This window comes from Tetranychus urticae, chromosome 2 (assembly GCF_039701765.1).
Source record: "Tetranychus urticae isolate SD_2017Ah chromosome 2, NJAU_TeUrti_SD_1.0, whole genome shotgun sequence".
NCBI classification, from domain to species: domain Eukaryota; kingdom Metazoa; phylum Arthropoda; class Arachnida; order Trombidiformes; family Tetranychidae; genus Tetranychus; species Tetranychus urticae.
Window position 1 is genome coordinate 28,302,107 of NC_142959.1, and position 26,920 is coordinate 28,329,026.

General features: G+C 32.2%; 5 protein-coding genes and 1 long non-coding RNA gene across 7 annotated transcripts; 3 read left to right on the plus strand and 3 right to left on the minus strand.

The window, feature by feature from the left end:
- Positions 1–1,570: 1,570 nt before the first annotated feature.
- LOC107368100 (uncharacterized) lies at positions 1,571–8,278 on the minus strand. 2 transcript variants are annotated; one of them, XM_015935881.3, is made up of 3 exons: positions 7,684–8,278; positions 3,004–3,136; positions 1,571–2,706 (listed from the first exon to the last, which is right to left on the minus strand). In XM_015935881.3, the coding sequence occupies exons 1-3, from the start codon at positions 7,966–7,968 to the stop codon at positions 2,564–2,566; spliced, it is 561 nt and encodes a 186-aa protein (XP_015791367.1). In that variant the 5' UTR covers positions 7,969–8,278; the 3' UTR covers positions 1,571–2,563. The 2 variants fall into 2 exon arrangements, with proteins under 2 accessions (XP_015791367.1, XP_015791368.1); XM_015935882.3 differs by having other exon boundaries at positions 2,509–2,706; positions 3,011–3,136; positions 7,684–8,240.
- A 364-nt stretch (positions 8,279–8,642) lies between these two features.
- Positions 8,643–11,423, plus strand: Sec23 (transport protein Sec23). Its single transcript, XM_015935878.2, has one exon. It carries the CDS (start codon positions 8,821–8,823, stop codon positions 11,170–11,172), a length of 2,352 nt encoding a protein of 783 aa, XP_015791364.1. The 5' UTR covers positions 8,643–8,820; the 3' UTR covers positions 11,173–11,423.
- A 922-nt stretch (positions 11,424–12,345) lies between these two features.
- Positions 12,346–15,472, plus strand: LOC107368099 (CYFIP-related Rac1 interactor B). The gene is made up of 6 exons (XM_015935880.3): positions 12,346–12,822; positions 13,225–13,346; positions 13,684–13,789; positions 14,205–14,643; positions 14,722–14,919; positions 15,018–15,472. Exons 1-6 carry the CDS (start codon positions 12,753–12,755, stop codon positions 15,079–15,081), a joined length of 999 nt encoding a protein of 332 aa, XP_015791366.1. The 5' UTR covers positions 12,346–12,752; the 3' UTR covers positions 15,082–15,472.
- LOC107368098 (ubiquitin-like protein 7) lies at positions 15,297–16,981 on the minus strand. Its single transcript, XM_015935879.3, has 2 exons — positions 16,405–16,981; positions 15,297–16,330 (listed from the first exon to the last, which is right to left on the minus strand). Exons 1-2 carry the CDS (start codon positions 16,883–16,885, stop codon positions 15,537–15,539), a joined length of 1,275 nt encoding a protein of 424 aa, XP_015791365.1. The 5' UTR covers positions 16,886–16,981; the 3' UTR covers positions 15,297–15,536.
- Positions 16,982–17,507: 526 nt separating this feature from the next.
- On the minus strand, positions 17,508–18,723 carry LOC107368169 (replication termination factor 2). The gene is made up of 2 exons (XM_015935954.3): positions 18,608–18,723; positions 17,508–18,464 (listed from the first exon to the last, which is right to left on the minus strand). Exon 2 carries the CDS (start codon positions 18,425–18,427, stop codon positions 17,561–17,563), a length of 867 nt encoding a protein of 288 aa, XP_015791440.2. The 5' UTR covers positions 18,428–18,464; positions 18,608–18,723; the 3' UTR covers positions 17,508–17,560.
- A 322-nt stretch (positions 18,724–19,045) lies between these two features.
- On the plus strand, positions 19,046–20,660 carry LOC112539505 (uncharacterized). The gene is made up of 2 exons (XR_016198894.1): positions 19,046–19,457; positions 19,839–20,660. It is a non-coding gene; the product is annotated as an uncharacterized LOC112539505 (long non-coding RNA).
- The last annotated feature ends 6,260 nt before the right edge of the window (positions 20,661–26,920 follow it).

The window sequence follows — 26,920 nt, forward strand, 5'->3', positions numbered from 1 at the left end:
ATTCTTTTGTCAGAAGTTCACTTCATTTCTTACCTTTTCTTGTAATACCTTCAACTGTCCAATCAAGTAAAAGAAGAGAAAAGGTAAAAACTGATAACGATTATGATGGAAATAATTTTAATCGAAATTCTCTAGAGAAATGAGGCAAAATTAGAGTTTCAGTTGTTCCATGAAATTAGGTTTTCTATCATCTATTTTGGCTCTACAAGAATGCTGGCACATGGAAAAGATATGAAACTTGGAGAATGATAATGATGATACAAAAAGGGAACAAAATTACCTTGAAATAAATAATAATAATAACATCAATAAAAGTTATTGGCCAAACAGCTTTCATGGTTAACTTTTACTTTTCATTCAATTTGCCAATGAAATGAACAATTGTTATCCATTCAAAAAGCCAATAATTGATATCAAAGTAATGATATTTTTGGGTGAAACTGAAAAAATATTCACTAATTTAATCACTTTTATTCATAGAAAATATCTCGAGATTTAACATCAACAGAAAACTCGCCGATTGCGACCAATTTCATGCTCCATAATTGAAGTGAATAAAGGATAAGAATTTCGGTCCATTACAGGTCACATTGACTCGATAATGACATTACTCTAAGAACTCAGAAAATGACTTTCCATGTGACTAGTTATTCATTTCTAGTTATCACAACATTCACTCCCTGTTATCCTTCCCTGTTGACCATTCCCTGTTATCTAATTTCATATCTGATTTGGTCTCTTGTTTTAAAATCAATTGGAAAGTATTGAATGGAAAAAAAAATTCTTTTCTTTTTCAGTTTTTTTTTGTTCTTTTTACTCGGATATTCCAAGGAATGGTCAGATGATTCATTGACATGTAAAAATGTCATTTTCTGGTTGAAATTTGGCTAGCTTTTTCGGGTTGAAATCCATAGCAATTTATTATTTTTCAACAGTTGAGAAAAAGAAGTGAAAATAATTTTGACTTTTCGTGTGAATTTACTTTAATGGAGAAAGCGGCCAATTCTTTGTTTTTTGGGTTAAATTTTATTCCTGCTGTTTTTGTTCCTCTGACTATCTACTTGACTGATCAATACCCATGTGTACCTTGAAATTTATTGTCAAGATAATTGAAAATCGGTCTTGAGGAAAATAACGAGAAGATGAACAAGTTGAACAGCAAAAAGTTGAGTTGAAAGTGATAAACACTTTTCCTTTTCTTCATCTTCTTCTCTTGTACTTTTTCTTACCTGTCGTTGATGCTGCTTTTCCACTTTGCTTGTGACATTCTCATTTTCATTTTTACATTCCATCATGGCACTTTTTGTTCACCTGAACATTTTGCTTCTATCCTTTGCTCTTGTTTTTCCCAATTTTCACTTTGCCCTGCAATCTGTTCAAATGGTTCAAGATATCCATCAAGTTGACTGTGATTTACACCTTGAGGCTGATTATTTGTACAAAAATCTTTTCTTCTTTTTTTCAAACTCTATTTCAAAGTCATTCCCTTAGCTAATACAATAGACTTACCTTGAAACTGTGAGCCTCAACTTTCCCTTCATGATAAAGTGAGGCCAACAAGAGAAAAATATTCAAAAAAATCGATAAAATTTTATTTTCAATTTGATTCATTCGTAAAGTGAACAAAAATGAACACAAAATTTCAACCCATCAACTTGTTCATTTTGTCAGATTCCCTGTCAGAGTTCACCTTTAGAGAAAATGATGAATTTTTTGGTGAATTTTGTGGTTAATTTCAATTGGTAATTTCAAGTCAAAGAAAATTGTAACTTCATTGAAGAACAATTTGAGCAGCAAAAACATTCAACAGTTCAATTCCAGAGAAGAGTTTTTGGTTAGAAAAAAAAGTTTAAAATCTGTTCATTTCAAATTGAGCGGAAAAAGATGATGAAAAAGTGGAGTTAAAAAATTATCCAAAATAATTGTTGTTGAGCTTTTTTGTTTTCTCATGTTTCAATGAGTTTCAATGGAATCCAATTGACTGAAAATGTCAATGATGACAAGATAACTGGTAAATGGCAAAGTATTAAGTTGTTGATTTGGACTGGAATAAGGTGAAGCAGAATGAGAAAAAATGGATTTCATGAGTTGACAGAAAATTGAGTTTCAAATGAAAACTCATCCACATGACTATTGTGTATTGAGTAGAGTTGTGCATGAGATTGCAAGTGAAGGAACGAAAAGCTAAGAGAATAAAATATTTTCTCCAAATAAAGTAAGGTGTAATATCATGATTGTTCCCCTGAGATGAAACAAAACTAACAATTTTCAACTCTTCTGGGAAGGTATAACAATAATGGTACAACGTGAATGCGTTAGTCGCTTCACTGAACATTTATACTGAAAATGGTTCACATTGAAGTGAGACTCAAGATGAAATAATCTTAGATAAACCTTGTTTCTGTAAACTGTTAACATTCATCTACACAGGGAATGATGACTGAACACAAATCATTGTTCATCAACCTTATCCTGGTTTAGTAGTTGATCAATATTCAAACTTTACGATTTTTTGTTTTTTTTAGTTTATTAAGTTAATCAGTTACAAAATGTTTCGTTTCGCTCATTTACTGATGAGCAATGTACAGTCTTTATTATACATTGAGAAGAAGGCGGGAAAATTATGTAAAATTATCAGCACGAGTGAAGCAGCATGCAGCCAGTAAGATGATAAAGATGAGTTCCAAAGAGATTTTCCGAAATTGGCTGAAATCGAAAAAAGGAAAAAAGTGATTTATTGAAACCATTGAGATTGATGGAGATTCAAAGGGGAAAGGTTTAAATAAAGATCTTTATCTTAACGCAATCCAAATGTTCACTCAACTTTGAACAAAACTAATGACTTTGATCTTTTCAATGAAATGAATAATTAACTTAATGTTTTGTTCATCAAATGCTGTTGAATTTTCTCATTTCCACAAATGAAGGGAAATATTTTTAGCTTTTATTTAAACGCTTTCATTTGATTTAACTTTTTATTGAATTAAAATGCTTTCTACTTACCACTTACTTTCATATACTTTTCCTTAATAACTGTTTGAAAAGTTCCTTCAACTGAAATTTCACATTTATAACGACCAGTTGAGTTTAAACTTACATTACTAAGCACAACAATTCCTTGGTTTGATTTATCTTTCTGCAAGAAAAACGATGAAATTAGTCGAGATTAGAAAAGTTTGATTGAAGGAAAAGTTGAAACTTGTTAAACTTTCCAACGCTAAACAGGCCATTATCGATGAAGGAAAAGAGCAAAAATGATGAAAAAGTGTTCAAATCTGTAACATGGAAAAGTGACAAAAAGAAAAAAATTTTCCAATTCCAATTTTCCATGAAAAGTTTATTCCATGAAAAGGTAAATTTGAATAATTTGTAGCCTTGTTTACTGGCAAAACAATGTTATACAAATTGAAAGTATTAATAGGGATAAAATGATGAAGATGGGAGATGAAAATACAAATGAATAGCGAAAGAATAGGAAAAAGGTTGAAATCTCGAGAGACTTTCAACTAATAGTGTTTAAAAGCTTCAAATTAAGGATACATTTTGGTACATTTTGTTACATGAAGAGAGTAAAAAAACAGGTAAATAGAAGAAAAAAATGTTGACTTGAAAAGTTTCACTTTTTTTCTATTCGCTTTTATTCCAAGTTTACCTTTTACCTCTCTTCGAGTGACTGTTTTACCTGCAAGTAAACACAATTGCTCATCAATAACAAGCTTTAAACTCTTTTTTTTCTCTTCGATTTTTTTGCACTTTACAATAATTGGTATTCCAGGGAATTTGCATGTTTCAAGATTATTCACATTATTTTTACTCTGAAAATTGATTAACGAATTGAATCTTGTTTAAATGGTTTCTACATTTGAAATTGTTCACTTTAATTGTCTTTTCTTTCAGCAACATTTCCAGATTAATTGATCATCAACAAGTGCTGTTAATCAGATTATCCAGAATTGAACTTTTCATCGCCTTTCAAGGTAATTAAAGTTGACTTTTAACTCTTCAAGAGAAGGCTCATTACAATGATTAATCTAGATTAAATGATTCATAGAAGTTAAAAGTTGAAACAAAAAGGTAAACAAAAGGTTGACATTAAATGAAAATAATTTAATTTTTGTCAACTTTTCGAAGCAACATTTGAAAATGTTGTCAGTCAAATGGCCAATTAACAGGTGAAATGAATGGTCAATTTGAATGGGGTCACTTTGCTATTCAAATGACATTCAATGTTGAATGAACATTCATTTATTCTCGCTGCTTCAGGCTTTTATATCTTTGAAACTCTTTTCATCTTTTACATCTTTCTTCATCTTCTTTTCCTTCTTGATTATCTTAAAAAAAAGGGAACCTCGGAATGACTTGAGTAAGTCCAGCTCAGGGAATCTGAAATAGATACAACTTAACCCTCCTTAGGGTCTCTCTATCAGAGTAAATCTCTTTAGATGCTTCTTCACAATAAATCACACCCTTGGATGTTGTTTGATATAACAAGTAAAGAAGAAGAAGCAAAAAGCTTTCGTATAATAATGGTAATAGTGATAATAATAATGATAAACAAAAAGAGGGTAAAGGGAAGAGAAAAAATTGAGCCCAAAAACAGATAGAGAGAGATGAAGATGATAGACTGAAGAGAAGGTATAAACAGAAAAAATAACAGTAAAGGAAGAGATAAGAATTTTGTCTCTAAATGATTAAGTTGTATTGAGCTTGTCTTGGATGCTAGATGATGGTTAACATTTTCATCTTGCTTCACTTGTCCAGTTTAATATCAACCTTTCCCTTCAAATCCTATGTTTTATAAGACACAAAATTCACACCACAGGAGATATTTGGTTTCCTCTTTGACTTAGTTTTATCATTTTGCTGTTTCTTCCTTCTTCTGTCAGCCACTTCAACTTGGTCAAGCTGCAATTGAATGGAAAATATGGGAAAAAGATAAACTTTTAAAAGTTCAATTGTTCATTTCCATTGTTGAGCTCATGTAAAAATGTAGCCAAAGAAAGTATTTAAACTAATATTCTACCAATATTATCATGGAAACCCATCAAAATTGCCAGATAATATTGAATAGAAAACGATATTTTTGGGTTTCTTTTCAAAAACGATGGCAATAATAATGCAAATCATTAGCTTGAACTGAAAGCAAAAATGGTTTACATTGGTTAAGGTAGTTTATCAAAATTCATTGTGCTTTTTGGTTCATCATGGAATATTATTTTCTGGTTAGATTGTTGAATCTCTAGTGATTTCATGTTTATCTGATTAGAAGATTCAATTATGTGAAATGATATCGAGCAAATCTTAATTGACAACAAAAATGAAAGTTGAAAAGACTAAACCTTTTAACTCGAAAGATAGTTTGACAAGTGTTTTAAAGGAAACCAAAACTCGGGATAAAAGCATTCTTTTATTTAAACGGCGAAATTTTCATTCAACTGAAGCTTAAAGTAATTGAACATAATCATTACAAGCTAACCTACGAGTTTACAGTAAACAAAGTTACTTTTTAATTACGATACTCAAGTGAATAAAAATTGTTCAAAAATTCAAAATCGAAATATTCTAATGGCACTTTAGATATTGAAGCTTTGTCCATGAAAAGGCTGATTATGTTGATAAAACTCAGAGAATGAAAAAGGATGAAAATGTTTGCTGTTGGACAATTAAACTGTTGCACTAAAAAGACAAAAGGAAAGAGCCAATGAAATGATAATTGTTGACCAAAACCGGATTCTGTTGATTGACAAAGGTTAAATTAACAATTTCCTTGAACACACAATCAGATGATTCTTTCCCTGTTCAATTGGTGGACAGAAAATAGGAAAAGGATACAAAACTTGATAAGAAGACAAGAACTTTTTTCTTCTCTACTTTTTTCCCCTGGTCAACTGAAAGCACATTTTGAATTATGCATAACAGCAACTCAAATGAAACAATTGATCACATTATGAACCTTAAAATAAAATAGCAACACAGGAAAGCATAATAATTATCATTGAGGTTAACCTGATAATGTTCATAATAATCATAAATTCCGCTTCAATTAATCAATGATCATCAATCAAATGGATCACCAGAAAAGATTAATTTCTGGGTTTGACCAAGAATCTGAATCAAATTTTAATCATAACATTTAACTCTAAAGCAATTTCACAGAATTTTGGAGAAGAAAAAAAAAGTTAAATTGTTGAACCAATTGAATGGTAATTCAAGTGAACAATAAAAAAAGTGAATTTCATTGGAAAAAAAAGTTTTCGACTTTTGCCTCAAATTGAAATGAATAAAATGATAATTAATAAAAATTTCAAATGGACGAGGCTCAAGATGGAAACTCATTAAATTAATTGATAATTATTGAACTGAAGATAACTTGACCAGGTTGGCTCGGATCATGAATTGTGTTATTTTATTGTGAATATTTTTATTACATATTAGTAAATGATGGTCAGCTTCCCAAGAGGACAACTTATCATTGGGCGATTCTAATAACTCTGCTTCTATCGACTATTGTTATCAGTATTATTACAATGGCTTTCCTCATCTCCCAGAGGTTCACCTTTTTTTCAGTTCATTTTCATTCTATTTATCATTTCAATGAATGGATCAACATTTTTCAGCCAATCGGTTGTTCATTTGTTAATTGTTGCCATAAAAATGCGAAAACTTCATTGAACCATTTAATGTTGAGAATGTAAAATTCAATTCATTTAATTGCCGAGTTAATCAATTTTAATGAAAAATTGGACACCATTAAGTAATTATTAAAGAGAAAACATTTTTTGAATAAATTTCCACTTTGCCTGATGTTCAAGATTATCTTTAAAATTTGAAAACTTATCAGATCAAACTGGGAATGAAAAGTTAATCAGATAAAATTGGGTGTTTCAAAGGTTATTATCGTTATTTGTTAATGGTTTTGATTTGGATAAATGGCATAAATCTAATTAAGAGGTGAAATAAAAAGGCAGGTTTTACTATCAAATGGACAGAGTTAATCATTCATCAATATGATTGTTTTAATAGTAATTGGATCAACTTATTCGATATTTTTCTTTGACTTTTTTTTCCTTTTCAAATGTGTTAATGTTGTCTCTTTTTTCTGGTTATTTTAATGATTAGTTGTGGCTTTGAATGGATATAAAAAAAGGTGAGAAAAGAGTGGGTTCATTGAAATAGAACCTGATGATTGGTAAAGCTAATTAGCTGAAAAACTTTTAATGTCTGTTATTATCATGTTATGGAAGGGAACTGATGAAGTTTTCATCCAATTCTTTCTTTTTTTACATGAACATTCCATTAATAACATTTGACTGGCGAGAAAATGATATCATTAGAATGGATAAAGACTGTAATGATGATGTTATAATAGTTGAGAGAAGACACTTTATGAATTCAAAATTCAACAGACTCAATATCAATTAGGTTCAAAATGTTGTATTTGGCAGTTTTGTGAGTTTCTGCAAAATTATTGTTTCATTAAATGTTTCAAGTTGATATTGAAAATGTCTAATGGCTTTGCAAGTTAAAAATGGTTGAAAATTTGAGGAAACCTAAAAATTGTTGGATTACTTTGTCTGGTTTAATGGCTGGTTTAGGTTAGACAGCAACAGTTTGTTAATGTTTCAGGATTGGAATGGGAATTGTGACAGTTTTGGACTGAAATTGGGTTCTATTGTTACTTACATTTACTTTTGTTCCGGTAACGTTAAATGTTTGTGTTTTTGCTTCTGATTTTGGTGCATAACGGTAAAACTCTCGACCATTGAAGTGCCATTTAAGTACATATAAAGAGTCCTTTTCTAAGTCATAGATACACTTCAATTCAACATCTGACCCACGAGTAGCTCGATCGGGAACAAATAGGTTAACAAGTTTAATACAAACTATCCCGTAATAATCACTTAACATGGGAACAATGATTAACAAACAGGCAAATGTGAGGAAACTAAATTTTTGCAGTGAATACATTGTTAGTGTCTTTTAATCTCTAATTGTTGGACCTTGGTTTTGATTGTAAAGATGATTTTGTACACAACTCTTTAACTAAAGTCAAGTTTTGAAAATTTTAATTGTCCAAGTTGTTCTATTGCTTAGTTGATGATGAGCTCGAGTTTGATGTTACTGTGAAATGGTTGGGAGAAAGGGTTTGATTAGAGGTTTAATTTGGGTGATTAGTGGTGTCGATGTTGGTTTTGTTTCAAACTTTTGCTGATTCGTCATTCGAATCAACTCAAAGTTTTACATTCAACTAAAATAGATTATCGTTTTCACTGTTATTTCCAATTCTCAGTGAGATTCTCACTGTTGAACATGCGATTCAAGTTTATTGAACAACATCACATTTCCAGAGTTAATCTGCCATCTATTGAGTGAGGAAACATTTAACACTTGTTATTGCTGTTGATTAAAATCTTTAATATTTTAATGATTGTCTGTGAAGGTAATTTATGGTTAATAATTGAAAATAGAAGTGAAAATAATTCACTGTTGGGTTGATTTGGAGATTAAATTGTTGCGAATGTTGATTCAACAATTTATTATCATTTGTTGCTATTGGCAACTTACTGGTTGTAATTGGGAGACGAACCCTGTTAAAGCCGCTTGTGGAGATTTGTATGATGACAACTCAGCAAATGAAAATCTCTATTTGAGAAAAAACTCGATTACAATTTTACTGGAGTTAATTTTGACTGTGTTTCTCATTGTGGTGTCTTAATTAGTCGTGTATATGGTTATTGGTCTTTAGTGTTTGTGTTTCTATGTGTTTATCGCTTCTGGTTTCCTTCTTTATTAGATTATAAGCTGTTTCTTTGAGCAATTATGGCAGCAAACGGGTTCCAAGAATTTATCGAGAGTGCTGAGGACGTTGATGGTGTTCGTTTTAATTGGAACCTTTGGCCTCAGTCAAAGGTTGAAGCAACCAAAATTGTTTTACCTTTAGGCTGTTTATTTACACCTTTGAAAGAATCGTCTACTCGACCAATACCTCCCATCACATATGAGCCTGTCCTTTGTACCCGGCAAAATTGTCGTGCCATTCTTAATCCACTTTGTCAAGTAGATAATCGAGCTCGAATATGGATCTGTGCTTTTTGTTTTAATCGGAATCCTTTTCCTGCTTCTTACAATAATATTCAAGACTTGACCCAGTTAGCTGAAACTATGTTTAGCACATTAGATTATACAATTACAAGAGCTCCTAGCGGAACTGGTCCCATATTTTTATTTGTTGTTGACACTTGCCTCGATGAAGAAGAGTTGACTTCACTCAAGTCCAGTATACAATCATCATTCGCTCTTTTACCTCAGAATGCTCTAGTTGGTTTGATTACATTTGGCCGTATAATTAGTCTCTGGGAGCTTAACTCATCCTGCGCTAAATCATTTGTTTTCCAAGGTGGAAAAGATTACACTGCTAAGCAAATTCAAGAGTGGCTCGGTATTTCAATTTCTAACCGAGCTGCACCCGCAGGACCAACTCCAGCTGGTGCTGCCGGTCATCATCCTCCTGGCCATCATGGACCTGGTTCTCATGCTGCTCTACCCAAAAATAATGCTACCAAATTTTTACAACCAATTTCTGAATGTGGAGCTGTACTGTCGGATATCCTGGATCAATTAAATAGAGATCCTTGGCCAACACCTCAGGGTAAAAGGTCTTTGAGAGCCACTGGAGCAGCTCTTTCTATTGCCACTAGCTTTTTGGAAGTAACATATCCAAACAGTGGTGCAAGAGTAATGCTTTTTATTGGAGGACCCTGCACAATTGGACCTGGTATGATAATTGATGACGATTTGAAGAATACTATTCGGTCTCATCACGACATTGAAAGTGACCGAGCTAAATTTATGAAAAAAGCTATCAAACATTACCAAGGATTGGCAGCTCGAAGTGCAAATAATGGACACACCATTGATATTTACGCTTGTGCATTGGATCAAACGGGACTTCATGAAATGAAACACTGCGCCAACATGACTGGAGGGCACATAATTATGGGCGATTCATTCGAGACAAGCTTGTTCAAAACTTCCTTCCAAAGAGTTTTCAATAAGGATAGTAACCAAAATTTAAAAATGGCCTTCAATGCAGTAGTCGAAGTTAAAACATCAAGGGAACTCAAAGTTTCAGGAGCCATAGGACCATGCATATCAAGTGGTATTCGAAATCAATATGTTAGTGATACCGAGATAGGTATTGGTGGAACTGCTCAATGGAAATTCTGCTCTCTTACACCAACTATGACAACAGCCTTTTATTTTGATATCGTTTCTCAAAATCAAGCCACAGCTGCCCAAACCTCACAAAGAGGTTACATTCAATTTATCACTCAATATCAAGGATCAGATGGATTCCAACATGTTCGTGTAACTACGGTTACACGTAATCTTAGCTCTACTGATTATGCCTTTGATCAAGAATCAGCTTGTGTTCTTTTAGCTCGTTTAGCATGTCACCGAGCTGAAGCTGAATCAAATGGTCCAGATGTGCTTCGCTGGTTGGATCGTAACTTGATTAGACTCTGCCAACGTTTCGGTGAATTTAGAAAAGATTCCCCAGATTCATTCCAACTTACACCCAACTTTAGTATGTTTCCGCAGTTTATGTTTCATCTTAGAAGATCCCAATTTATTCAAGTTTTCAATAATTCACCGGATGAAACTTCATTTTATCGACATGCTCTTCTTCTCGATGATTGTATTAATTCATTGATAATGATTCAACCAACCCTAGTTTCGTATTCTTTCTATGAACCTCCACACGCAGTTCTTTTGGATACGAGCTCTATTCAAGCCGATCGAATACTTTTGATGGACACTTTCTTCCATATAGTTATTTTCCATGGACAGTCGATTGCTGAATGGAGAAAAGCTGGTTATCAAGATCAAGAAGGTTACGAATCATTTAGAGTGCTATTGAGTGCACCAATTAATGATGCTAATGAGTTAATGTTAAATCGATTCCCAGTTCCCCGGTATATTGTTTGTGATCAAAATTCATCTCAAGCTCGTTTCCTCTTATCTAAAGTCAATCCGTCTCTAACCCATAATACAACCATTGGTTATTACGGCGATCAATCAGCAACAGCTCCAGTTTTAACAGATGATGTTTCTCTTCAAACTTTCATGGAACACTTGAAAAAATTGGCTGTAAGCTCCAGTGCAACATAATAATTAACTAATTTTCTAGGTCATTTTAGGTTATATTATCACAATCAATAAAGAAATACTAAAAGCATAAATGGTTATGAAGAGAAATTTAAATGAATGAAAAAGAAAAACTTAAACAATGTCCAAAAAGAATTGTTTTTAAAATTGATTTATCAATGAATAAGATATTAAAATATTAAGTTAACTTGGTTTAAACTTCAAGACTTATATAAAACGGAAAAAATATTATTAAATTGAATTTTTGCTCTCAATATTTAAAAGTCTTATTTCCATGTATTTCTTTGGTAAGGTGGCAATACGATCTAAATTTGGTAAAAAAAGATTAATTTGTTTACATGTTTGATATCTAATCCGGAGTAGAACTGAAACAATCTAATAACTGTTTTTGACTGAATATCACCTGATAATATTATCAAACAACTGACTCATTTACAATCAACTTATTTATCAGCCGATGTGTAAAAACCTTATTCATCTTTAACATTCACAGTTAGTGAAACATTATGATTAACAACCAATGTGAATGTACTCATGACAAGCAGATAGGAAATCGTCATGATTGAACCAAGACTGTGGAAACTCTTGTAATTTCAATTGTTTGATTAACCTTGAAAGGTAAACAAGTGTTTCAATGAATGAAAGAAATGTCGATTTCATGCTTCAACTCAATTAAACGGCTGACCTCAACCAGAAATGACCATCACAAAATGGTTTATTTGTTTACTAGAACCAATTAGTTGACCTTAAATGTAGTCAAAAACTGTCAAAACAGGTCACAGGTTTATCAGGTAAAGAGAAGGTTAATCCATCATGGTTCATGAAAGTTGGTCAATTGTTATTGTTATGCAAGTGGCTATCACTACGAGTGGAGAAATGGTCATTACAAACAGCTGATTATAAAGATGACGATACTTGCAATAAAGATGATAAACTGGGAAACTTGTCCGTAATGTCATGAGCAATGATATCCTTTAACAGTAAACCTGAACTAAATATATCTGAAAACCACAAATAAAATAAATTCATTTAAACATCATCAAATTATTTGAAATGAAAACAGAAAATGCAATTTCTATTTCTCACTCAAATTCAACTAGTGACACCTCAGCTGAGGCGGAGTCTTGAATCTCTCTTGGCAATGTGTTGCTGGGATAAACAAACTTATTCACTCTTTTTTCTCAATTGATAAGGTTACTTTTTTGTTGCTTTTTGATTGTTAGAGTCAATATTTTTTACCTGACTTTGTGTCTTCTGTTTACATTTAAACAACTTTAATTGGACCTCTTTACACTGGAAAATAAACATATTCTGACTTCATCTCATTGAAACTGGTGAAAGAGGGTTTTGTTATTTCATACATTCTACAGGTCAAAGTGTGGTTATTTATTCCACTTGGCACAGTGCAATACAAGTGTTATCCTCATCTTGTCTAGTCTTATTACCATGTTGATTATTTTTCATATGTCAAATTAATTTTATTTTTTCTCGATACATTAACCATCTTCAACTTGCATCAGCTTTTATTATTGTCTAAACCTTTCTTGCTCCTAACGAGCTGTTGATTGAGAGGATCTTAAACCATGGGTAATTTGCTGCGATTATTATCCAGAGACGAACCACCAAAGTACGATGTGTTTGTTGACTTTGAGAGTAAGTTTTTTCATCTATTCAATTATAATTAATTTTTTCCCTTGTAATTAAGTGATTTCTATGTTCCTTTCAGTGCACATTAGTGATTTGTGTTTCATGTTTACCCCGTCAATATCTAGTATACTGCCTTAAATAGTCAATGTTTTGAAAATATCCCATGTCGCTCCTTAAATTGTTATCGTTGCATAATAATTTCTGATCTTTCAGCTGATTTTAGTTTTCAACATGTATATTTGTCGAGCCATTGATATTAAATTTTACTCACAAGTACCTGAATATTGATACCCTAAAAAACAGTACTTTTCATGGATTTTGTATTCAACTTTTTTAACTTGTTTCATGATCAATATTCACCATTTTTTCTTCCTTTTTTTTATTTTTTATTCTCTTAATCATTCTCAGATGCTCAGCCGAGTGAATCGGAAAAGCAGCTCTTTCAAGAAGTTGAAATGGTTTTGATAAAAGCATCCGACTTACTTCATCAGCTGCAAACATATAAAGGAGCCGGTAACGAGATCAGAGAGGTAATGCCATTAATCCCAATCTAAAGCTCAAATGCCTTCACATCCATCAACCAGAACATGATCATCATCTTACTGTCATTAGCACATTGCATTTTACCTATATCTTGCTCTTCGCCCTCTCCTTCTCTCTTTCTCTTCCTCTCTCTCTCTCTCTCTATCTCTCGACTTATTTTATTTTTTTGAGCGCACAAACGGAGAACATGTCATTTCTTCATCCAATTTTGTCTTCCTATTTCCTTTAGTATGATCGACTGTTCACTTATCTTTAAAACATCATTTTATCATGATTACCATTTTTTATTCCTCTACTCATACTTTTTTTCTGTTCTTTTTTCAGGCAATTGCAAATCCACAAAACGAGGCTATACAAATGAAAGCTTGGCAGACTGTAACTCCTTTGGTTGATAAATTGAAGGATTTCTACTTGTTTTCAATCCGATTAGGTAATGAGTTCTCCTCAACTTATTATCCAGCCAAGTCTTTTTTTTGGTCAAATGGCCCATCCAGTTTAATGAGCATATTGTAATAAACGTTTTTTTCTGGAATAATTATTTTTATCCGATTGCCAAACATCTTAGAGGAAAAACTTTTTGCTCTCTCTACCAATTTATCGTTGATTGATTTAGTGGTTACTCAAGTTGAATTTTTTGCGTAAAATTATGTTTTTGATTGAATATTTTTACCTCTTCAACATCCGCTCTTACATCCACTTTTTGAGTTTCCGGGAAAACATTGTGCTTTCCGTCAAAATAACATGTCAATTCCTTTGAAAACTATTCGTTTTGCAGATATACTCATAATGTAATGACTAATTACTCTTTTTTTGTTTTTCCTTCCTTTTTTCTTGAATTCATCTAGAATCGATTATTCCCAAGCTTTTAAATGCGTTAACAAGTGGACCGATGACACCTCGTCATCACCTTGAAACTCAACAAGCTTTGGTCAAACAATTTGCCGAAATACTCGATTTTGTTTTAAAATTTGATGACATAAAGATGTCTAATCCATCAATTCAAAACGATTTTAGCTATTATCGTCGAACAACTTCTAGACTAAGCGTACCCATGGAATGTGCAATGGCCCCTGGCAGTCTTACTTATCGTCAATACAATCATGATTTGTCCAAAGAGTTGGCTAATCGAATGTCACTTTTCTATGCCCATGCAACTCCAATGTTGAAAGTCCTTTCCGATGTTACATCTAATTATGTTGTGGCTAATAAAAATGTTCCTATGGATAATACAACCGAAACCTTGAGTACCATGGCTAAAGTCTGTCAACGGATGGTTGAAAATCCGTAAGTCTAAACTATTTCACACAAATCATTCCAAATGAATTTATTTTATTTAATTTTAAATTGTTTTCTTTTTTTCAGGGAATTTTGCTCTCGTTTTCAGAGTGGAGACACAATATTGTTTGTTTTAAGGGTTATGGTTGGTGTTATAATACTCTATGATCATGTCCATCCATCTGGTGCCTTCTCTAAATCATCACATATTGACATTAAAGGATCAATCAAAGTACTTCGCGAACAACCTCCTAATATAGTAGAAGGCTTACTTAATGCTTTAAGGTGAACATAAATTTTGCAATTTCAAATTTCAAACACAAAAAACTCCTTTTAAATAATATCCATTTGTTAATCAAGTTTCATCTTGTTTTTTTCATCAGGTACACAACCAAACATCTCAATGACGAAAATACTCCTAAACAAATTAAAGCTTTATTGGTTTAATTCACTTTGCAATGCAAACGGAAAAGTATTCATTTCTATGTGAATATTTTCCTCCCTCCATTAAATCTGCTTCATCAACCATCCAGATAATTGTGCCAATCTCTCTTTCAAAGACAAAAAGAAAAAAAATTATATGATTTATAACATGTGTATAACAAACTCGCCGGGTTTTCTTTCTTTTAACACCATTTATTATTGATCAGTCAACGTTGTGATTGAAAACATTTCGAATACAACTTTAATGTCACATTATGAAAGTAAACCGCAATTAGTTTCCCTGATGAAAAATAAGTTAGCTATATACACATGTATTATATTTTATCCTGTTATTGATTTTGCAAAGTTTATCACCATTAATAAATTGGAAATAAAATTAAAAGGACGAAGTAAACTTGTGTATCTAGCCATTTAAAATTTCAAAAATATTCCTAGTAATAGATGTTATTTTTGCACATTTATGGATGAAAAGTGTCACTGAAAATTAGTTCTATAGCGGCTTGAACATCTCCATTTGTAGCATAAAGAGCTTGAAGACAAACATTTTCATCAGTTAACCCAATTTCTCTCATTTGAGCAATTTGTTGAGACATATCAGGGCGAGCTGGAGGAGCGATTGATTGACCAGAATTGTTGGTGACTGAAGGCGTGGAGGGAACTGAACTGTTTCCCTGTTGACTTGTAGATGGTTCAGTTAGTTGAAGAGCATGACGAAGCATTTCGAAAGCGATTCTAGTATTATTTTGTTGACGAATCCCTTGTTGTTGTTGCTGTTGTTGATGCTGTTGCTGTTCTTGTTGGTGTTGTTGCTGTAATTGTTGGAGTTGTTGAAGTTGTAATTGCTGAATTTGCTGTGGTGTGCGATTTTGAGGCAATGTGAGCGATGGTTGTTGTTGCTGAGATCGTTGAGCTTGGTTATGTGAGGCCATCAAAGTGTGTTGCATCAAATGAGCAAAAGCAGAGGCTGTTGTTGGTGACATAACATGTTGACCATTTGGTGGAGGTGCATCAACACCGCCACTCATTTCTTCATCGTCAGACAAATCGTCTAAAGAGTAGGGAACATTGGATGGTGATGAATCAACACTCATAGCTGAAGGTAAGTTACGACCAGCAGACATTGCGTTCTCTTCATGGAAGGCTGTAGCTAAGTGTGTCGCTGCTTCTAATATAGCTGGATGTTTTTCATACACTTTTTCAATACTATCCTTTTCCATCAGTATGTTTAATAGCTCATGATCATGTAGAGCAGCTACAATCAAAGAAAAGAAACAGGAAACATTTTAAAAACCCTTTTAAATTGGTAAGATAAGGCAAAATGCTTACCGATAGCGATAGGATCGTCTCTAAGACCTGGTGTACATTGGATGAGATTATTTCGAAAATCATTTTCATGAAGACGGGTTAGCATTCGAATAAAACTTGAATTACTAAGAGCAGTTTTTGAGGCGACGACCATATTGTGCATTTCTTTTTGATCAACTTTGGCTTTCTTCTCTCTACCAGGATTCTCATCAACCTTTTTATCAGCACTCCTTTCTTCAGCACTTTTTAAAAACAGATGAACAGTAGCATTGCTCTTAATGCCATAGTGACTTAATGGCTTTTCCTCTTTCAACTTTTTACCAAAACAAACTAACTGATAATCATCAATTAAGCCAGTCAAATTGAGTTTATCTTTAATAGTTGTCATCAGGTTACCAACAGTCAACATATTTGTGTCACTAACTTCATCTTGAAGATCCAACTTGATGATTTCATTTGAAGTCAAAGAAGCGATCTTAGAACACACATAAAGCGATAACATTGTGATTAATTTAAAACTAAGACACTGAAAACTTAACGATTAAATACTAGATTCCGAAAATTCAAACTCATAAACCATGGCAGTCACCAATGGTCACCAATGATTGGTGATATTTTTTAACAACAACAATATTTTAGAGACAAGCTCAGAACATCCTTTGAAAGCGCGCATCTTTTAAATTTCTGTCATGTAAATGTTGAACTACAGTTGAAGAAATGTAATTTAAATTATAATTTATTTAATTCTAACCTTTTTATTTATTGAAAAACATTAAATATTAGATTGATCAAATCAAAAATGAAAAACTGATCAATTTATTTCATTGATACCAAAAGTTTTGCTTTTCTCTTTGCTTTTCCTGGTTTGTCGATACCTTAAGAATATTTTATTATTATTTTTATGGAGATTTTATTATCAATAAGGAAATTCCAAGGTTCTTTCACAGAAATATAAGACTTTCTATAGTCGAATCAGAAAATTTTAACGAATGTTGTCAATAAAAGTTATTCAAAAAAGAATCGAGACAACTGGTTCTTATTATGTACATATTATCAACTTTGACAAGACGACTGAAGAATAAAAAGATGATTAAGGACGAAATAAATTTGAGTTGATTCAGTCATTTTCAATACGAAAGAAAAGGAATGAAGTAATTTATTTTATAATCAAATATAATCAATAGTTGTAAAGAGGGTTAAATGTAACCCAATGAGCTTTGACTCTGTTTTTAGCTGATGGATGAGTGGTGAACAGCGATTTGTAGGCTTCACTTGCAGTTTCATCTTTGGAAATCGAATAGTCTTCCTTTGCTTTTTCAGATAACATGGTTGATGATTTAGTTGTTTTAGAAGATTCTCCTTTAGACTTAATGCTTGTAGTTCCTGCTCCACTTGATTGTCCATTTGCAATTGATTTTTCCAACGAGAATTTTTTACAGTCATCTTCTTCAACAATTTTTCGTTTTTTACCTTTCTTTTCTGATTTCTCTTTTAAGCGTTTCTCTTCCATTTTAGCTCGAGCCAGTTTTACTTCCTCATCAGAGCCATTCAAAACTACGACATCGTCTTCGGAGAAAGGTTTTCCACATTTATGGCAGGTTTCTGATTTAACTTCCCTCATACCACGATCAGAAAGGACACATCCACATGTTTGAAGATAACAGAACTTGTATTTTCCATTCATCTCTAGACCAGTAACTGGACAAATATATCTTGAATCTGAAGAGTATAAGCCACCTTCAACAACTTTCTCTTCATATCCAGGTTTGTCGGTAAGAATGAGTTCTTTCACATCTTTGAGTCCACGAATGTGTTCAACGACTTTACTTTTAGTTTCTTTATCCAATAAATATTGAATTATAGCGTCTTTATTGTAAAGTCGGCCCAATGGACATGAAACAATTGGTTTACGTAACTGTTGACAACTGAGAGCACAATAATTCCACTTAGCTGCAGTGTCAGCCTGTTTGTCTTTTTCCTCAGGCTTTTGCTTCTTTTTTACAAGCTCATCTCTTTTTGGGATAGTTCCTCCGTCACACCCCATGGTTAAGAATTAATTTAGTTTCTCAGTCTGAGAAAACCTATTGAAATAAAGACAGAAAAAACAAAACAAACATTATTACCTAAAAATACAAAACAGTCACATGAAAGTGATATGAATACAGAGCAATATTAAACAGATTGATGCATCACAAAACAATTTAACGGTAAAATTATAACTTACCGGGCCAGTACGAATCGAAAGAAAATAAAATACGCAAATCGAGTCTTCAAACGCAGTTAAAATGCCAAACAATAACAACAAGATAATCCTAAAAACAAGAAAAAAGGAAAATAAAAAAGCAACAGCTGACTGTCTAGTAGAAGCAAGTGCCATCTACTGAGCTGTTTGCAAAGCTCAAGAAGTAAATGAGAAATGATTTGCAGTCAAATTACCGAAACCCAAACAAAATCAAACTATGATTTGAAGCTTTTATTAGCAAAAAAGGATTTAAATTCAATCATCTGAATAAACCAACTTTCAATTTTATATCCACATAAAATCGATTAAATAATAAGGAAATGCGAAAAGCTGTTCGATGTTTTAAATCGCTTGATAGTGTTGAAAATTGGCGCAAAAAATAATGTTGAAGATTTAATTTTTGAAAAATAAACTGCCATTTTAAATAACAAACCTTTTGAACATTTCAATCAACTTACAGCAGTCATTTTAATTTTAATTATGTTTTGTTAAACTGTTCTTAGTTTATTTATAAATGTGTACATAAATGCTTATCCTATTGAAATCGCAATTGTAAATCTAGTAAAGTTAAAAGTAACTAAAAACTAGAGAAGACGGATTTACATTTCCAATTTAACTTATATATAACATTGTGAGAGTTGCAACATTTAATTCCTTGACTCGAGGAACAACGACCTTTACAAATTTTTATCTCAATCTTTTTTGAACGTGAAAATGAGTTTGTTAAATGTTACTCTAGATTTGAATCAGTCTGCCTTCATCATCACCATAAACATCACCAACATCATCAGTATCATTATAATCTCGTTCTTCATCTTTTCTCTTTTTACTCGTGTGTTTTTTTTCATCATCATTTATCTTTCTTCTTCTTCACCATCTTCACCTTCATTGTGTACAGAAAGACAATATTTAAACACAAGTCCAATGGATTTTGTATCATTAAGAAGTGAAGGAGAAGAAAAATAAAAGAAGTAAAACCCATTCTCAAAATATATACTGACTAATTATCTGGCCCGTTAACAGGGTTACGTTGATTTGCTCTCGCTGAACATCAATCCTCATCTTCCTCATCCTCATCTCCTGTCAGTGTCTGTTCATTGTATCTTCATCTCAATTATTCTTATCACTTTCTTTCTTCTCCACCCTTACATTTAATCACCTTTTTGCATCTCATCATTTCGAGTCTAATTTCTCTTTTTCTTTTCCCTACTAGATTACAAGGAATAATTAAGACGAAATTTGGTGCATCATCTGAAAAGGACATTCAATAAAAGAAGGATCATCTTTGGAAAGAAGGAGAAGACGAAAAAGGCGAAAAAGAAAATCATTTTCATCTTAATTTCCCTGCCCTTTCCGTTTTTCCATCTTTCATCCTCGTCTTTTTTTCCCATAAAAAAGCAAACCTAATACATCTTGCTTCAGTTTTGTTGTACAAGCCTAGTCAATATAATCATCATTATCATCACCATCATAATCATCATCTTTCCTCATCATAATCATCAACTTCTCAACTTTTTGTCACAATTTCACTTGAAATTCCAGCTTAACTTTTCTCTCATTCAAAGCTTTATCCTTCATCATTATCATCTTCATGGTGAGTACATGTTAAAGGTAAATTAGGAGCTTTGCAGTTGAAGCCAAATGATGATATCAGTTGAAATGTCAACAGATAAAGACGACAAAAAAACGCAAACAAACCAACCTAAAAGTGTATTTTATAAGCAGCTTTTTACACCTTCAAAAAAAGACACAATTTTCATCATCGCCATCATCACCATCACCATCACCGTTACCATCATCATTATCATCATTACCAAACTCTTAGAGAAACCACATTATCATCCTTTCCACTTCTCAATCAGTTTTCAGTTGACAATCAGGAAACCTCCTTCATCTCCTCCCACTAATCATCGTCACAATCATTTTAATAATCATGATCATTACTGTTAATTTAGAGTAAATTGTTCCAAAACTGTAAACAGGGAAACTCATTAACCAACTTTATGAGCATTAAAACTCAGATCAAACCTCAAAACAAGTGAATTGTCATCCCTTCCAATTATAATCATGAACATTTTTCTCTCTAAACTTGAATTTATTTCAATGTTTAATCATTTACTTTTTTCCCATTTCAATTCAATCTGATTGTCACAATTATCGGGAAAAAAATGAATACAAAAAGGGACAAAACAAGAATCCGATTCTTGTATTAATATTTACAATTTGTTTTAGGCTTTTTTCTGAGTCTATTTGTTTGTTTCATTGTAACCTAATAATTGTCATTATTGTTGTCTCAATGTGATTGTCATGTTTATTGATTCAGTTACTGGTCTAATGAAATCAAATGTAATTGATAAAGATGATTGTAAACTTGTTTGTGTTTACAAAGGCAAAGATGATCATCAGTTGACCATTAGAAATTGATTCACTTTTACTGGACATGATATGGACAACACAAGATAAAAAAGCAAGTCTCAATAATTGTATTGTCATCTTTGGTGGACACTTTTTACTCTTCTAAGATAATCAGTTAATCATCATTTACTCTAATTTGATTTACGTAACTTTTTTTCACTTGTTTACCAGTTTACTCGATCAGTAGCTAACTTAATTTACTAATGATAATTGTATGGATTTTCAAAGCAATTTTCAATTAAAATGATCAAATAAAATCTACAAACATTTCCTAGTGTTAATCAGCACCAGAGTGTTTCAAATTAACTCAATTTGGCTCATTGTTGGGTGAAAAGAAGGAATTTGAGTTTACAATTAGTTAACAATTTTAGTTGACAAAAGTATTCCAATTTAGACGAGCAAGAGACATTGAATTGACAATTATAATGTAAGAAGGATTGATCCGAAAAAAGGATTGATGAAGACGTAGATGATTATGATGAGGGAAAGATGAAAACAAAGAGAATCTGTTATTAATAAGCAAATTAATTACAGGTTTGAAAATGTCAAGTAACAAGGAAAACCATGGATAAGCTCAATTGACAATAGTTTATCAAAAAAGACGAAGAGATGTCATTTGAAAAGTATTTTTTCTTCATCTTCTTGTTACAATGAGCATCTCACAAAAAAGAGCTTCATCCTTTTGACTTTCTTTATCCCTCTCTCTTTCAATACTTCATCTGCATTTGCATCTTCCTTTGGGTTAAGGGTAAACGATGGAGCAAAAAGCAAGAAGATAAAGCATAAAAAGGATCATCAGTTTATGACCTGGAAAAAGAGACGAAACAAGATGATGAGTGAAGATGATGTATAAAGAGATACCAATGAAAATAGTGGGTCCATCCCACCTAACTATCATAAGGATTCATAATATAGTTGTATTGATCCAAAAAGAGGTGAGGCTTTGAGCTTTTTATGGTTTAACCCTTAACAAGTGAAGATGTGTAAAGTGAAAGGAAGAAAAGCTTTTTTTCCCATTCATAATGCTAATAAAAGTACAGCAATCACATTGCACAAGCTCTTATCAAATGATGATTACCAACGATATTAACACTCCTCTTCCTCCTCCTTCTTCTTCTTCTTCTCTGTCTTCGTTTTCGTCTTCATCGTCATCGTCATCATCGTTTGCCTCCTCTCACAGAATAATCAGAATCTTGTTTAGAATCTTGTCTGTCTTTGTCTCGATGGTTCCAATCTTGTCCAGATTCTGAGAAAATTTAAAGATGAATCCATGTAAACATAACAAGACAACAGGCTTAAGATACATTTTACAAAAGCTAACCAAAATGGCAGGTTTTATTTCTCAACAGCTTCATCTTTAATTACTAGTTTTGTCAAAACCTGCCGGGCCAATTGATTTACAGCCATTACTTGGTTGGGCCGCTCACTGGTCATAAACTGAACCTCCATCTAGGTTTATGATCTTCATCCATGTTTGTTGAAAAATCGGTATCGATTGGTCAAAAAAACAACCGAATGGGTAACAAGTCTCCATTTACAAGCGGACTAGATTTTAACAGCTTAATTGGTCCAACTTCTGTCCCTGCTTTGAACGAAAATCAAAAGTCTCATTATACAGCCAATAAAAGCAACGCTGGACGATCAAATCTTAAGTTAAACACGCACTTACAAGTCTATTACAAATCTTGACCGAGTTATATTGGCTTCTTTTTTCAACCGATTTAACCAACCAGACGAACAAAATTAAAGAACAAAGAATACTTGATATTCACAAAATTAACACAAAATTAAGACAATCTAATAACCTAAAATAGTTACATAATGATTAACTAGATTAAATTTAATACAAAAAAAACATTACAATTTTTAATGAAAAAGAGGGAAAACATATGATCAGAGCTGGGAAAAAGAAAAGGGTTGTCCAATAGCAAGCAGAGCGGTTTATTTGAAAGAAATAAAAACATGACCTTAAATTATATTTCAGTCCAAGCAGCTTAATTGTTTCTCTTTAAATCATCTTACAGTCAAATCAACTGGTTTAATTGTGCATTAAGTCAACCTTCAATTGACAGACATGACATTGATCTTTGGCAAAAAGGCTTCCAAAAGGTGACCCAATGAAGGGAATGATTAAGGGAAGAAGTTCTAGAATTGAAAAGTGGCTTAAATAACAATTGATTGCTCTCGTCTAAATTAACCATTTTCAAGTCTCAAATTTCAACTGTAAACATCTTAAAGGTTTCCCGTTGATCAAGACTGTCAACTACAACAACAACTAAGACTGAAGACAATGTTAATCCTGATAAGAGTAGATCCAAATACACAAATGTAACAAAAAGCATTGACATGAAACAGTTTATCAATGAACTAACCACTAAATCCTCTTTTAATCATTAATCCCAATTACAAATGAACTTAAAAAGACCAAAAAAGAGACCCAAAATAGAGTTGCAAATTGAGTGGCAGCAAAAACTAATAGCAAGACAAGAAGAAGACAAGTTTTAATTAAGTGAATCACAATTACAGAGTTAAGAGGGAAACGTAAAAGTATGTTAATAATGATAATAAATATTGTTGATTATCTGTATGTTGATCATCTTGGAGACTTAATATTGACATTGGATAAAGTTGAGGTTAACCACAAAACAAAGATAAGCTTGTAATGGCTGGCAAGGCTGATGGCTTGACCATCATCAATTTGGCCAGTTAATAAGCTTTGCCTTCTTTTTTCACTGCCTTTAACTTCCTTCCTTTTCCCATTTCAACTCATCTTCATCTTTCTCTCTTTCATATCTTCATCCTTTCCTCATTGTTAACAAATTAATCCATCAATTGTCCACAGCAAAAGCAAGAATCCAAACCAATTGAATTGACCGTAAAAACACAATTTTGGGTGAATCAAGTTAATAATGAAATGAATCTTTTATTGCAAATCATTTTGTTCATATTTTTGTCCCAAATGATTGATAAACTCTGTCAAAGACTGACCAACATTTTCACATATTTTTCCGATTTCAACCTTTTCTCTTCACCACAATTAGTTAAGGTTAAAAGATGAATGCGTTTAACATCTGAAAACATCAACATTGTCCACTTGTTGGTCATTAATGTAGCAAAAGTGTTAACAAGTAAAGCTCATCATCTTTCGATTATCAACATTTTCATTTTTACTTCAACTTTTTCATTCTTTTCTTTCAACATTAATCTTCTTCTTTTTTTCCCTTAATTTGCAAATAAATATCATTAATCTAACTCTATCTTTCCATGTTACCAATAAAGTTGATTGTCGATTAAAAAACATCATTCACTTGATTCAATTTGAAGAGGTTACAAGTTGATTCTCAATCCAATGGAAAAGTTTCCATTTCTGAATTAACCTTCACTGACCTTTACAGTTGAAGAAGAAAAATGTTCAACAATTAACTCATTCAATACAAAGGTGTTAATCAGATTTTAACCAGAAATCATCTCTAAATAGCGCTTTATCACAACTCGATGAAAGTTGATTGAAAACGGTTAAAGCACCAAATCAAAGCTCAAACTTGAAGCAAAATCTCAAGTTAATCTTGAAACCATTTTTGTTGACCAAAGCAAAAACGCGATTCCGATAAGACTAACAACTTTCAATCCTAATTAGCTGATTACAATTAAATCAACTTTTCCATTTTTGCCTTTTTTTCTGTTCGGTCTTTTTAACTAAATTTTGAACATTTCAATTCTAAAGAAAAGCAAAATTGAAGACAAAACTCATCGATTATCTTTAATCGATTCAGATCTAAACTTTTCATCCTTTCTTCTTCTTCTCTCATCTTTCTCGTCATCTTTCCCTGCTATCTTCAATAACTTGTAATCATTTGTGTTGATGATTCCATGAGTTACCATGAAGAGTTTGGAGAAACTTTTCTTCATCTTTTTTTTCGCAAACTCAAGCAAAGTAGTAAAGGATATAAACCATTGGATGAGCAAGATTTAACACAAAATCAATTCAATTAAAGTCGAAGCTAAAGAAGCTAAGAAATGAGTTAGAATAATATTGATGAAGTTGAGGCTGAAAGTGATTAAAATGTTGTAACTAGAAAGTAGAACATGAAAATTTTCAGATTCAATCATGCAATTGATATTCAACTTTCATCGACTTCTTTTCTTGAAGCAAACCATTTTTAAAGGCAACATTTAATGTTATCACAGTTACATGTTAAGTCTGACGATAAGTTAAACATTGTATTGGCTAATGAATGGACGATCATAAAAGTTTCATTTTTAAATTCAATTTCAAGTTTAACTTTTAAATGACTCGAAACACATTAATTTTATTCTTGCTGATTTCCTTCTCATCCTCTTCACCTCTCTATCCAACCCTTTGATTCTCCAAAAGAGTAAATCTTTTTTCCCTCTTCTTCTTTCACTCATCTTCTTCATCCTTTTCTCCTCTTTTCCTTCTTTCCCAGTCTTCACTCATTCCATCATGATTAGGTTAGACTAACTAACTGAATTATTGGTGTAATCATATTTTTCTTGGTTAACTTACCTTTAGGGGCCAACATAGGATGAAGAACCCTAAAGATGGTTCCTGAGCATTTATCATGGCCTTTTTACCTCTTCCTTTATTCACCTCATTATAACTCTAATTTTATTAACATTATCTAACTGTGGTTAAATTCAACTAATAGAGGTAAACTTTCTTTATTTGTATCCCTTCATAATTAAATGTATCATCAACTCAAACAAAATTTCAATTTTTCTTTCAATATTGATGTCTAAAGATGTTGATTGGACCAGGTGAAGCATCTTTCAATATCTGATCGGTTTAAAGAGAAACTTGCTTTCATTGGGTAAAGTCATTGTTGGGACAAAGCTGTTGATAGCAAGTCAGGTCAAAGCTGGTTGACATTGAAGGCAAACTGAACTGTGCTTCTAGACATCATAAGTCAATATGGTTTAGTCAAAGTTAGTGTTTATTGGGTTGCAACAATGACCTTTATTGAACCGTTTTTTGAAGGTAACCATTATTTAAGCAAATGGTTAAATTGTATCAAAAGACAACGATAAGAGGATAAGGCCTGATAGAAAGAGTCAAAATGAAGGTTACAAAAAACCTAAATGGAAATAGGAAAAGCTATTGAAAGTAATGGAAAGTCGAGGCTTTTGAAAATTAAAAAAGTGTTAGAATCTAAAGTCTATATGTTTCGTCAACGAGCTTAAGTCTTGAGAAACATCTCCAAGTCATGAGATAAAACACTCGGGCTTCACCCTCGAGTTTATATCTCATAACTCGATGCAGTGACTATCACTTATTAATAGCAAAAAATGTTTATGTTTTATCAGTTTTTCATTTCTCAAAAAGTTTTGTCCTGATCTTGAAAGTTTTATTTATAAGAAAGCGCTGTTTTATCTTCTTCAAAAGGCATTTTCGACTCAACATTCAAGTGTTTTGCCTGTAATAGTTAAGACTAGTTTCATAATTATTGGTGCAATTTACAACAATTACTTTGAAGCACAGTGCCTACGTGATTGAGTTGACTCGATTTCGATTCTGATCCTAATAACAATTTTGTTTTCCTTTTTTCACTCTTGCTGTTAATTGTTCTAATCAACATCATCTCTTGTACGATAGATAAATGTGCAACAATCAACCAATCGGATCTAAAAAATAACAGTTCCAATAATCTAGTGGTTACCATGCACTGAGCTTTACTAATTTTAATTTTGCTTGACTTTGTTTTGCAAAATGAATTGTTTCAGAAATTTGATTCTTTTGTTTCAATTTTTTTCAAATTTGCAGCTTTTGCATTCATTTGTTCAACTTTAAAATTTAAAGATTCATAATATTCCAATGATAGAATATCGATATTCTCTTCCTCATGATAAGAATCTTGATCC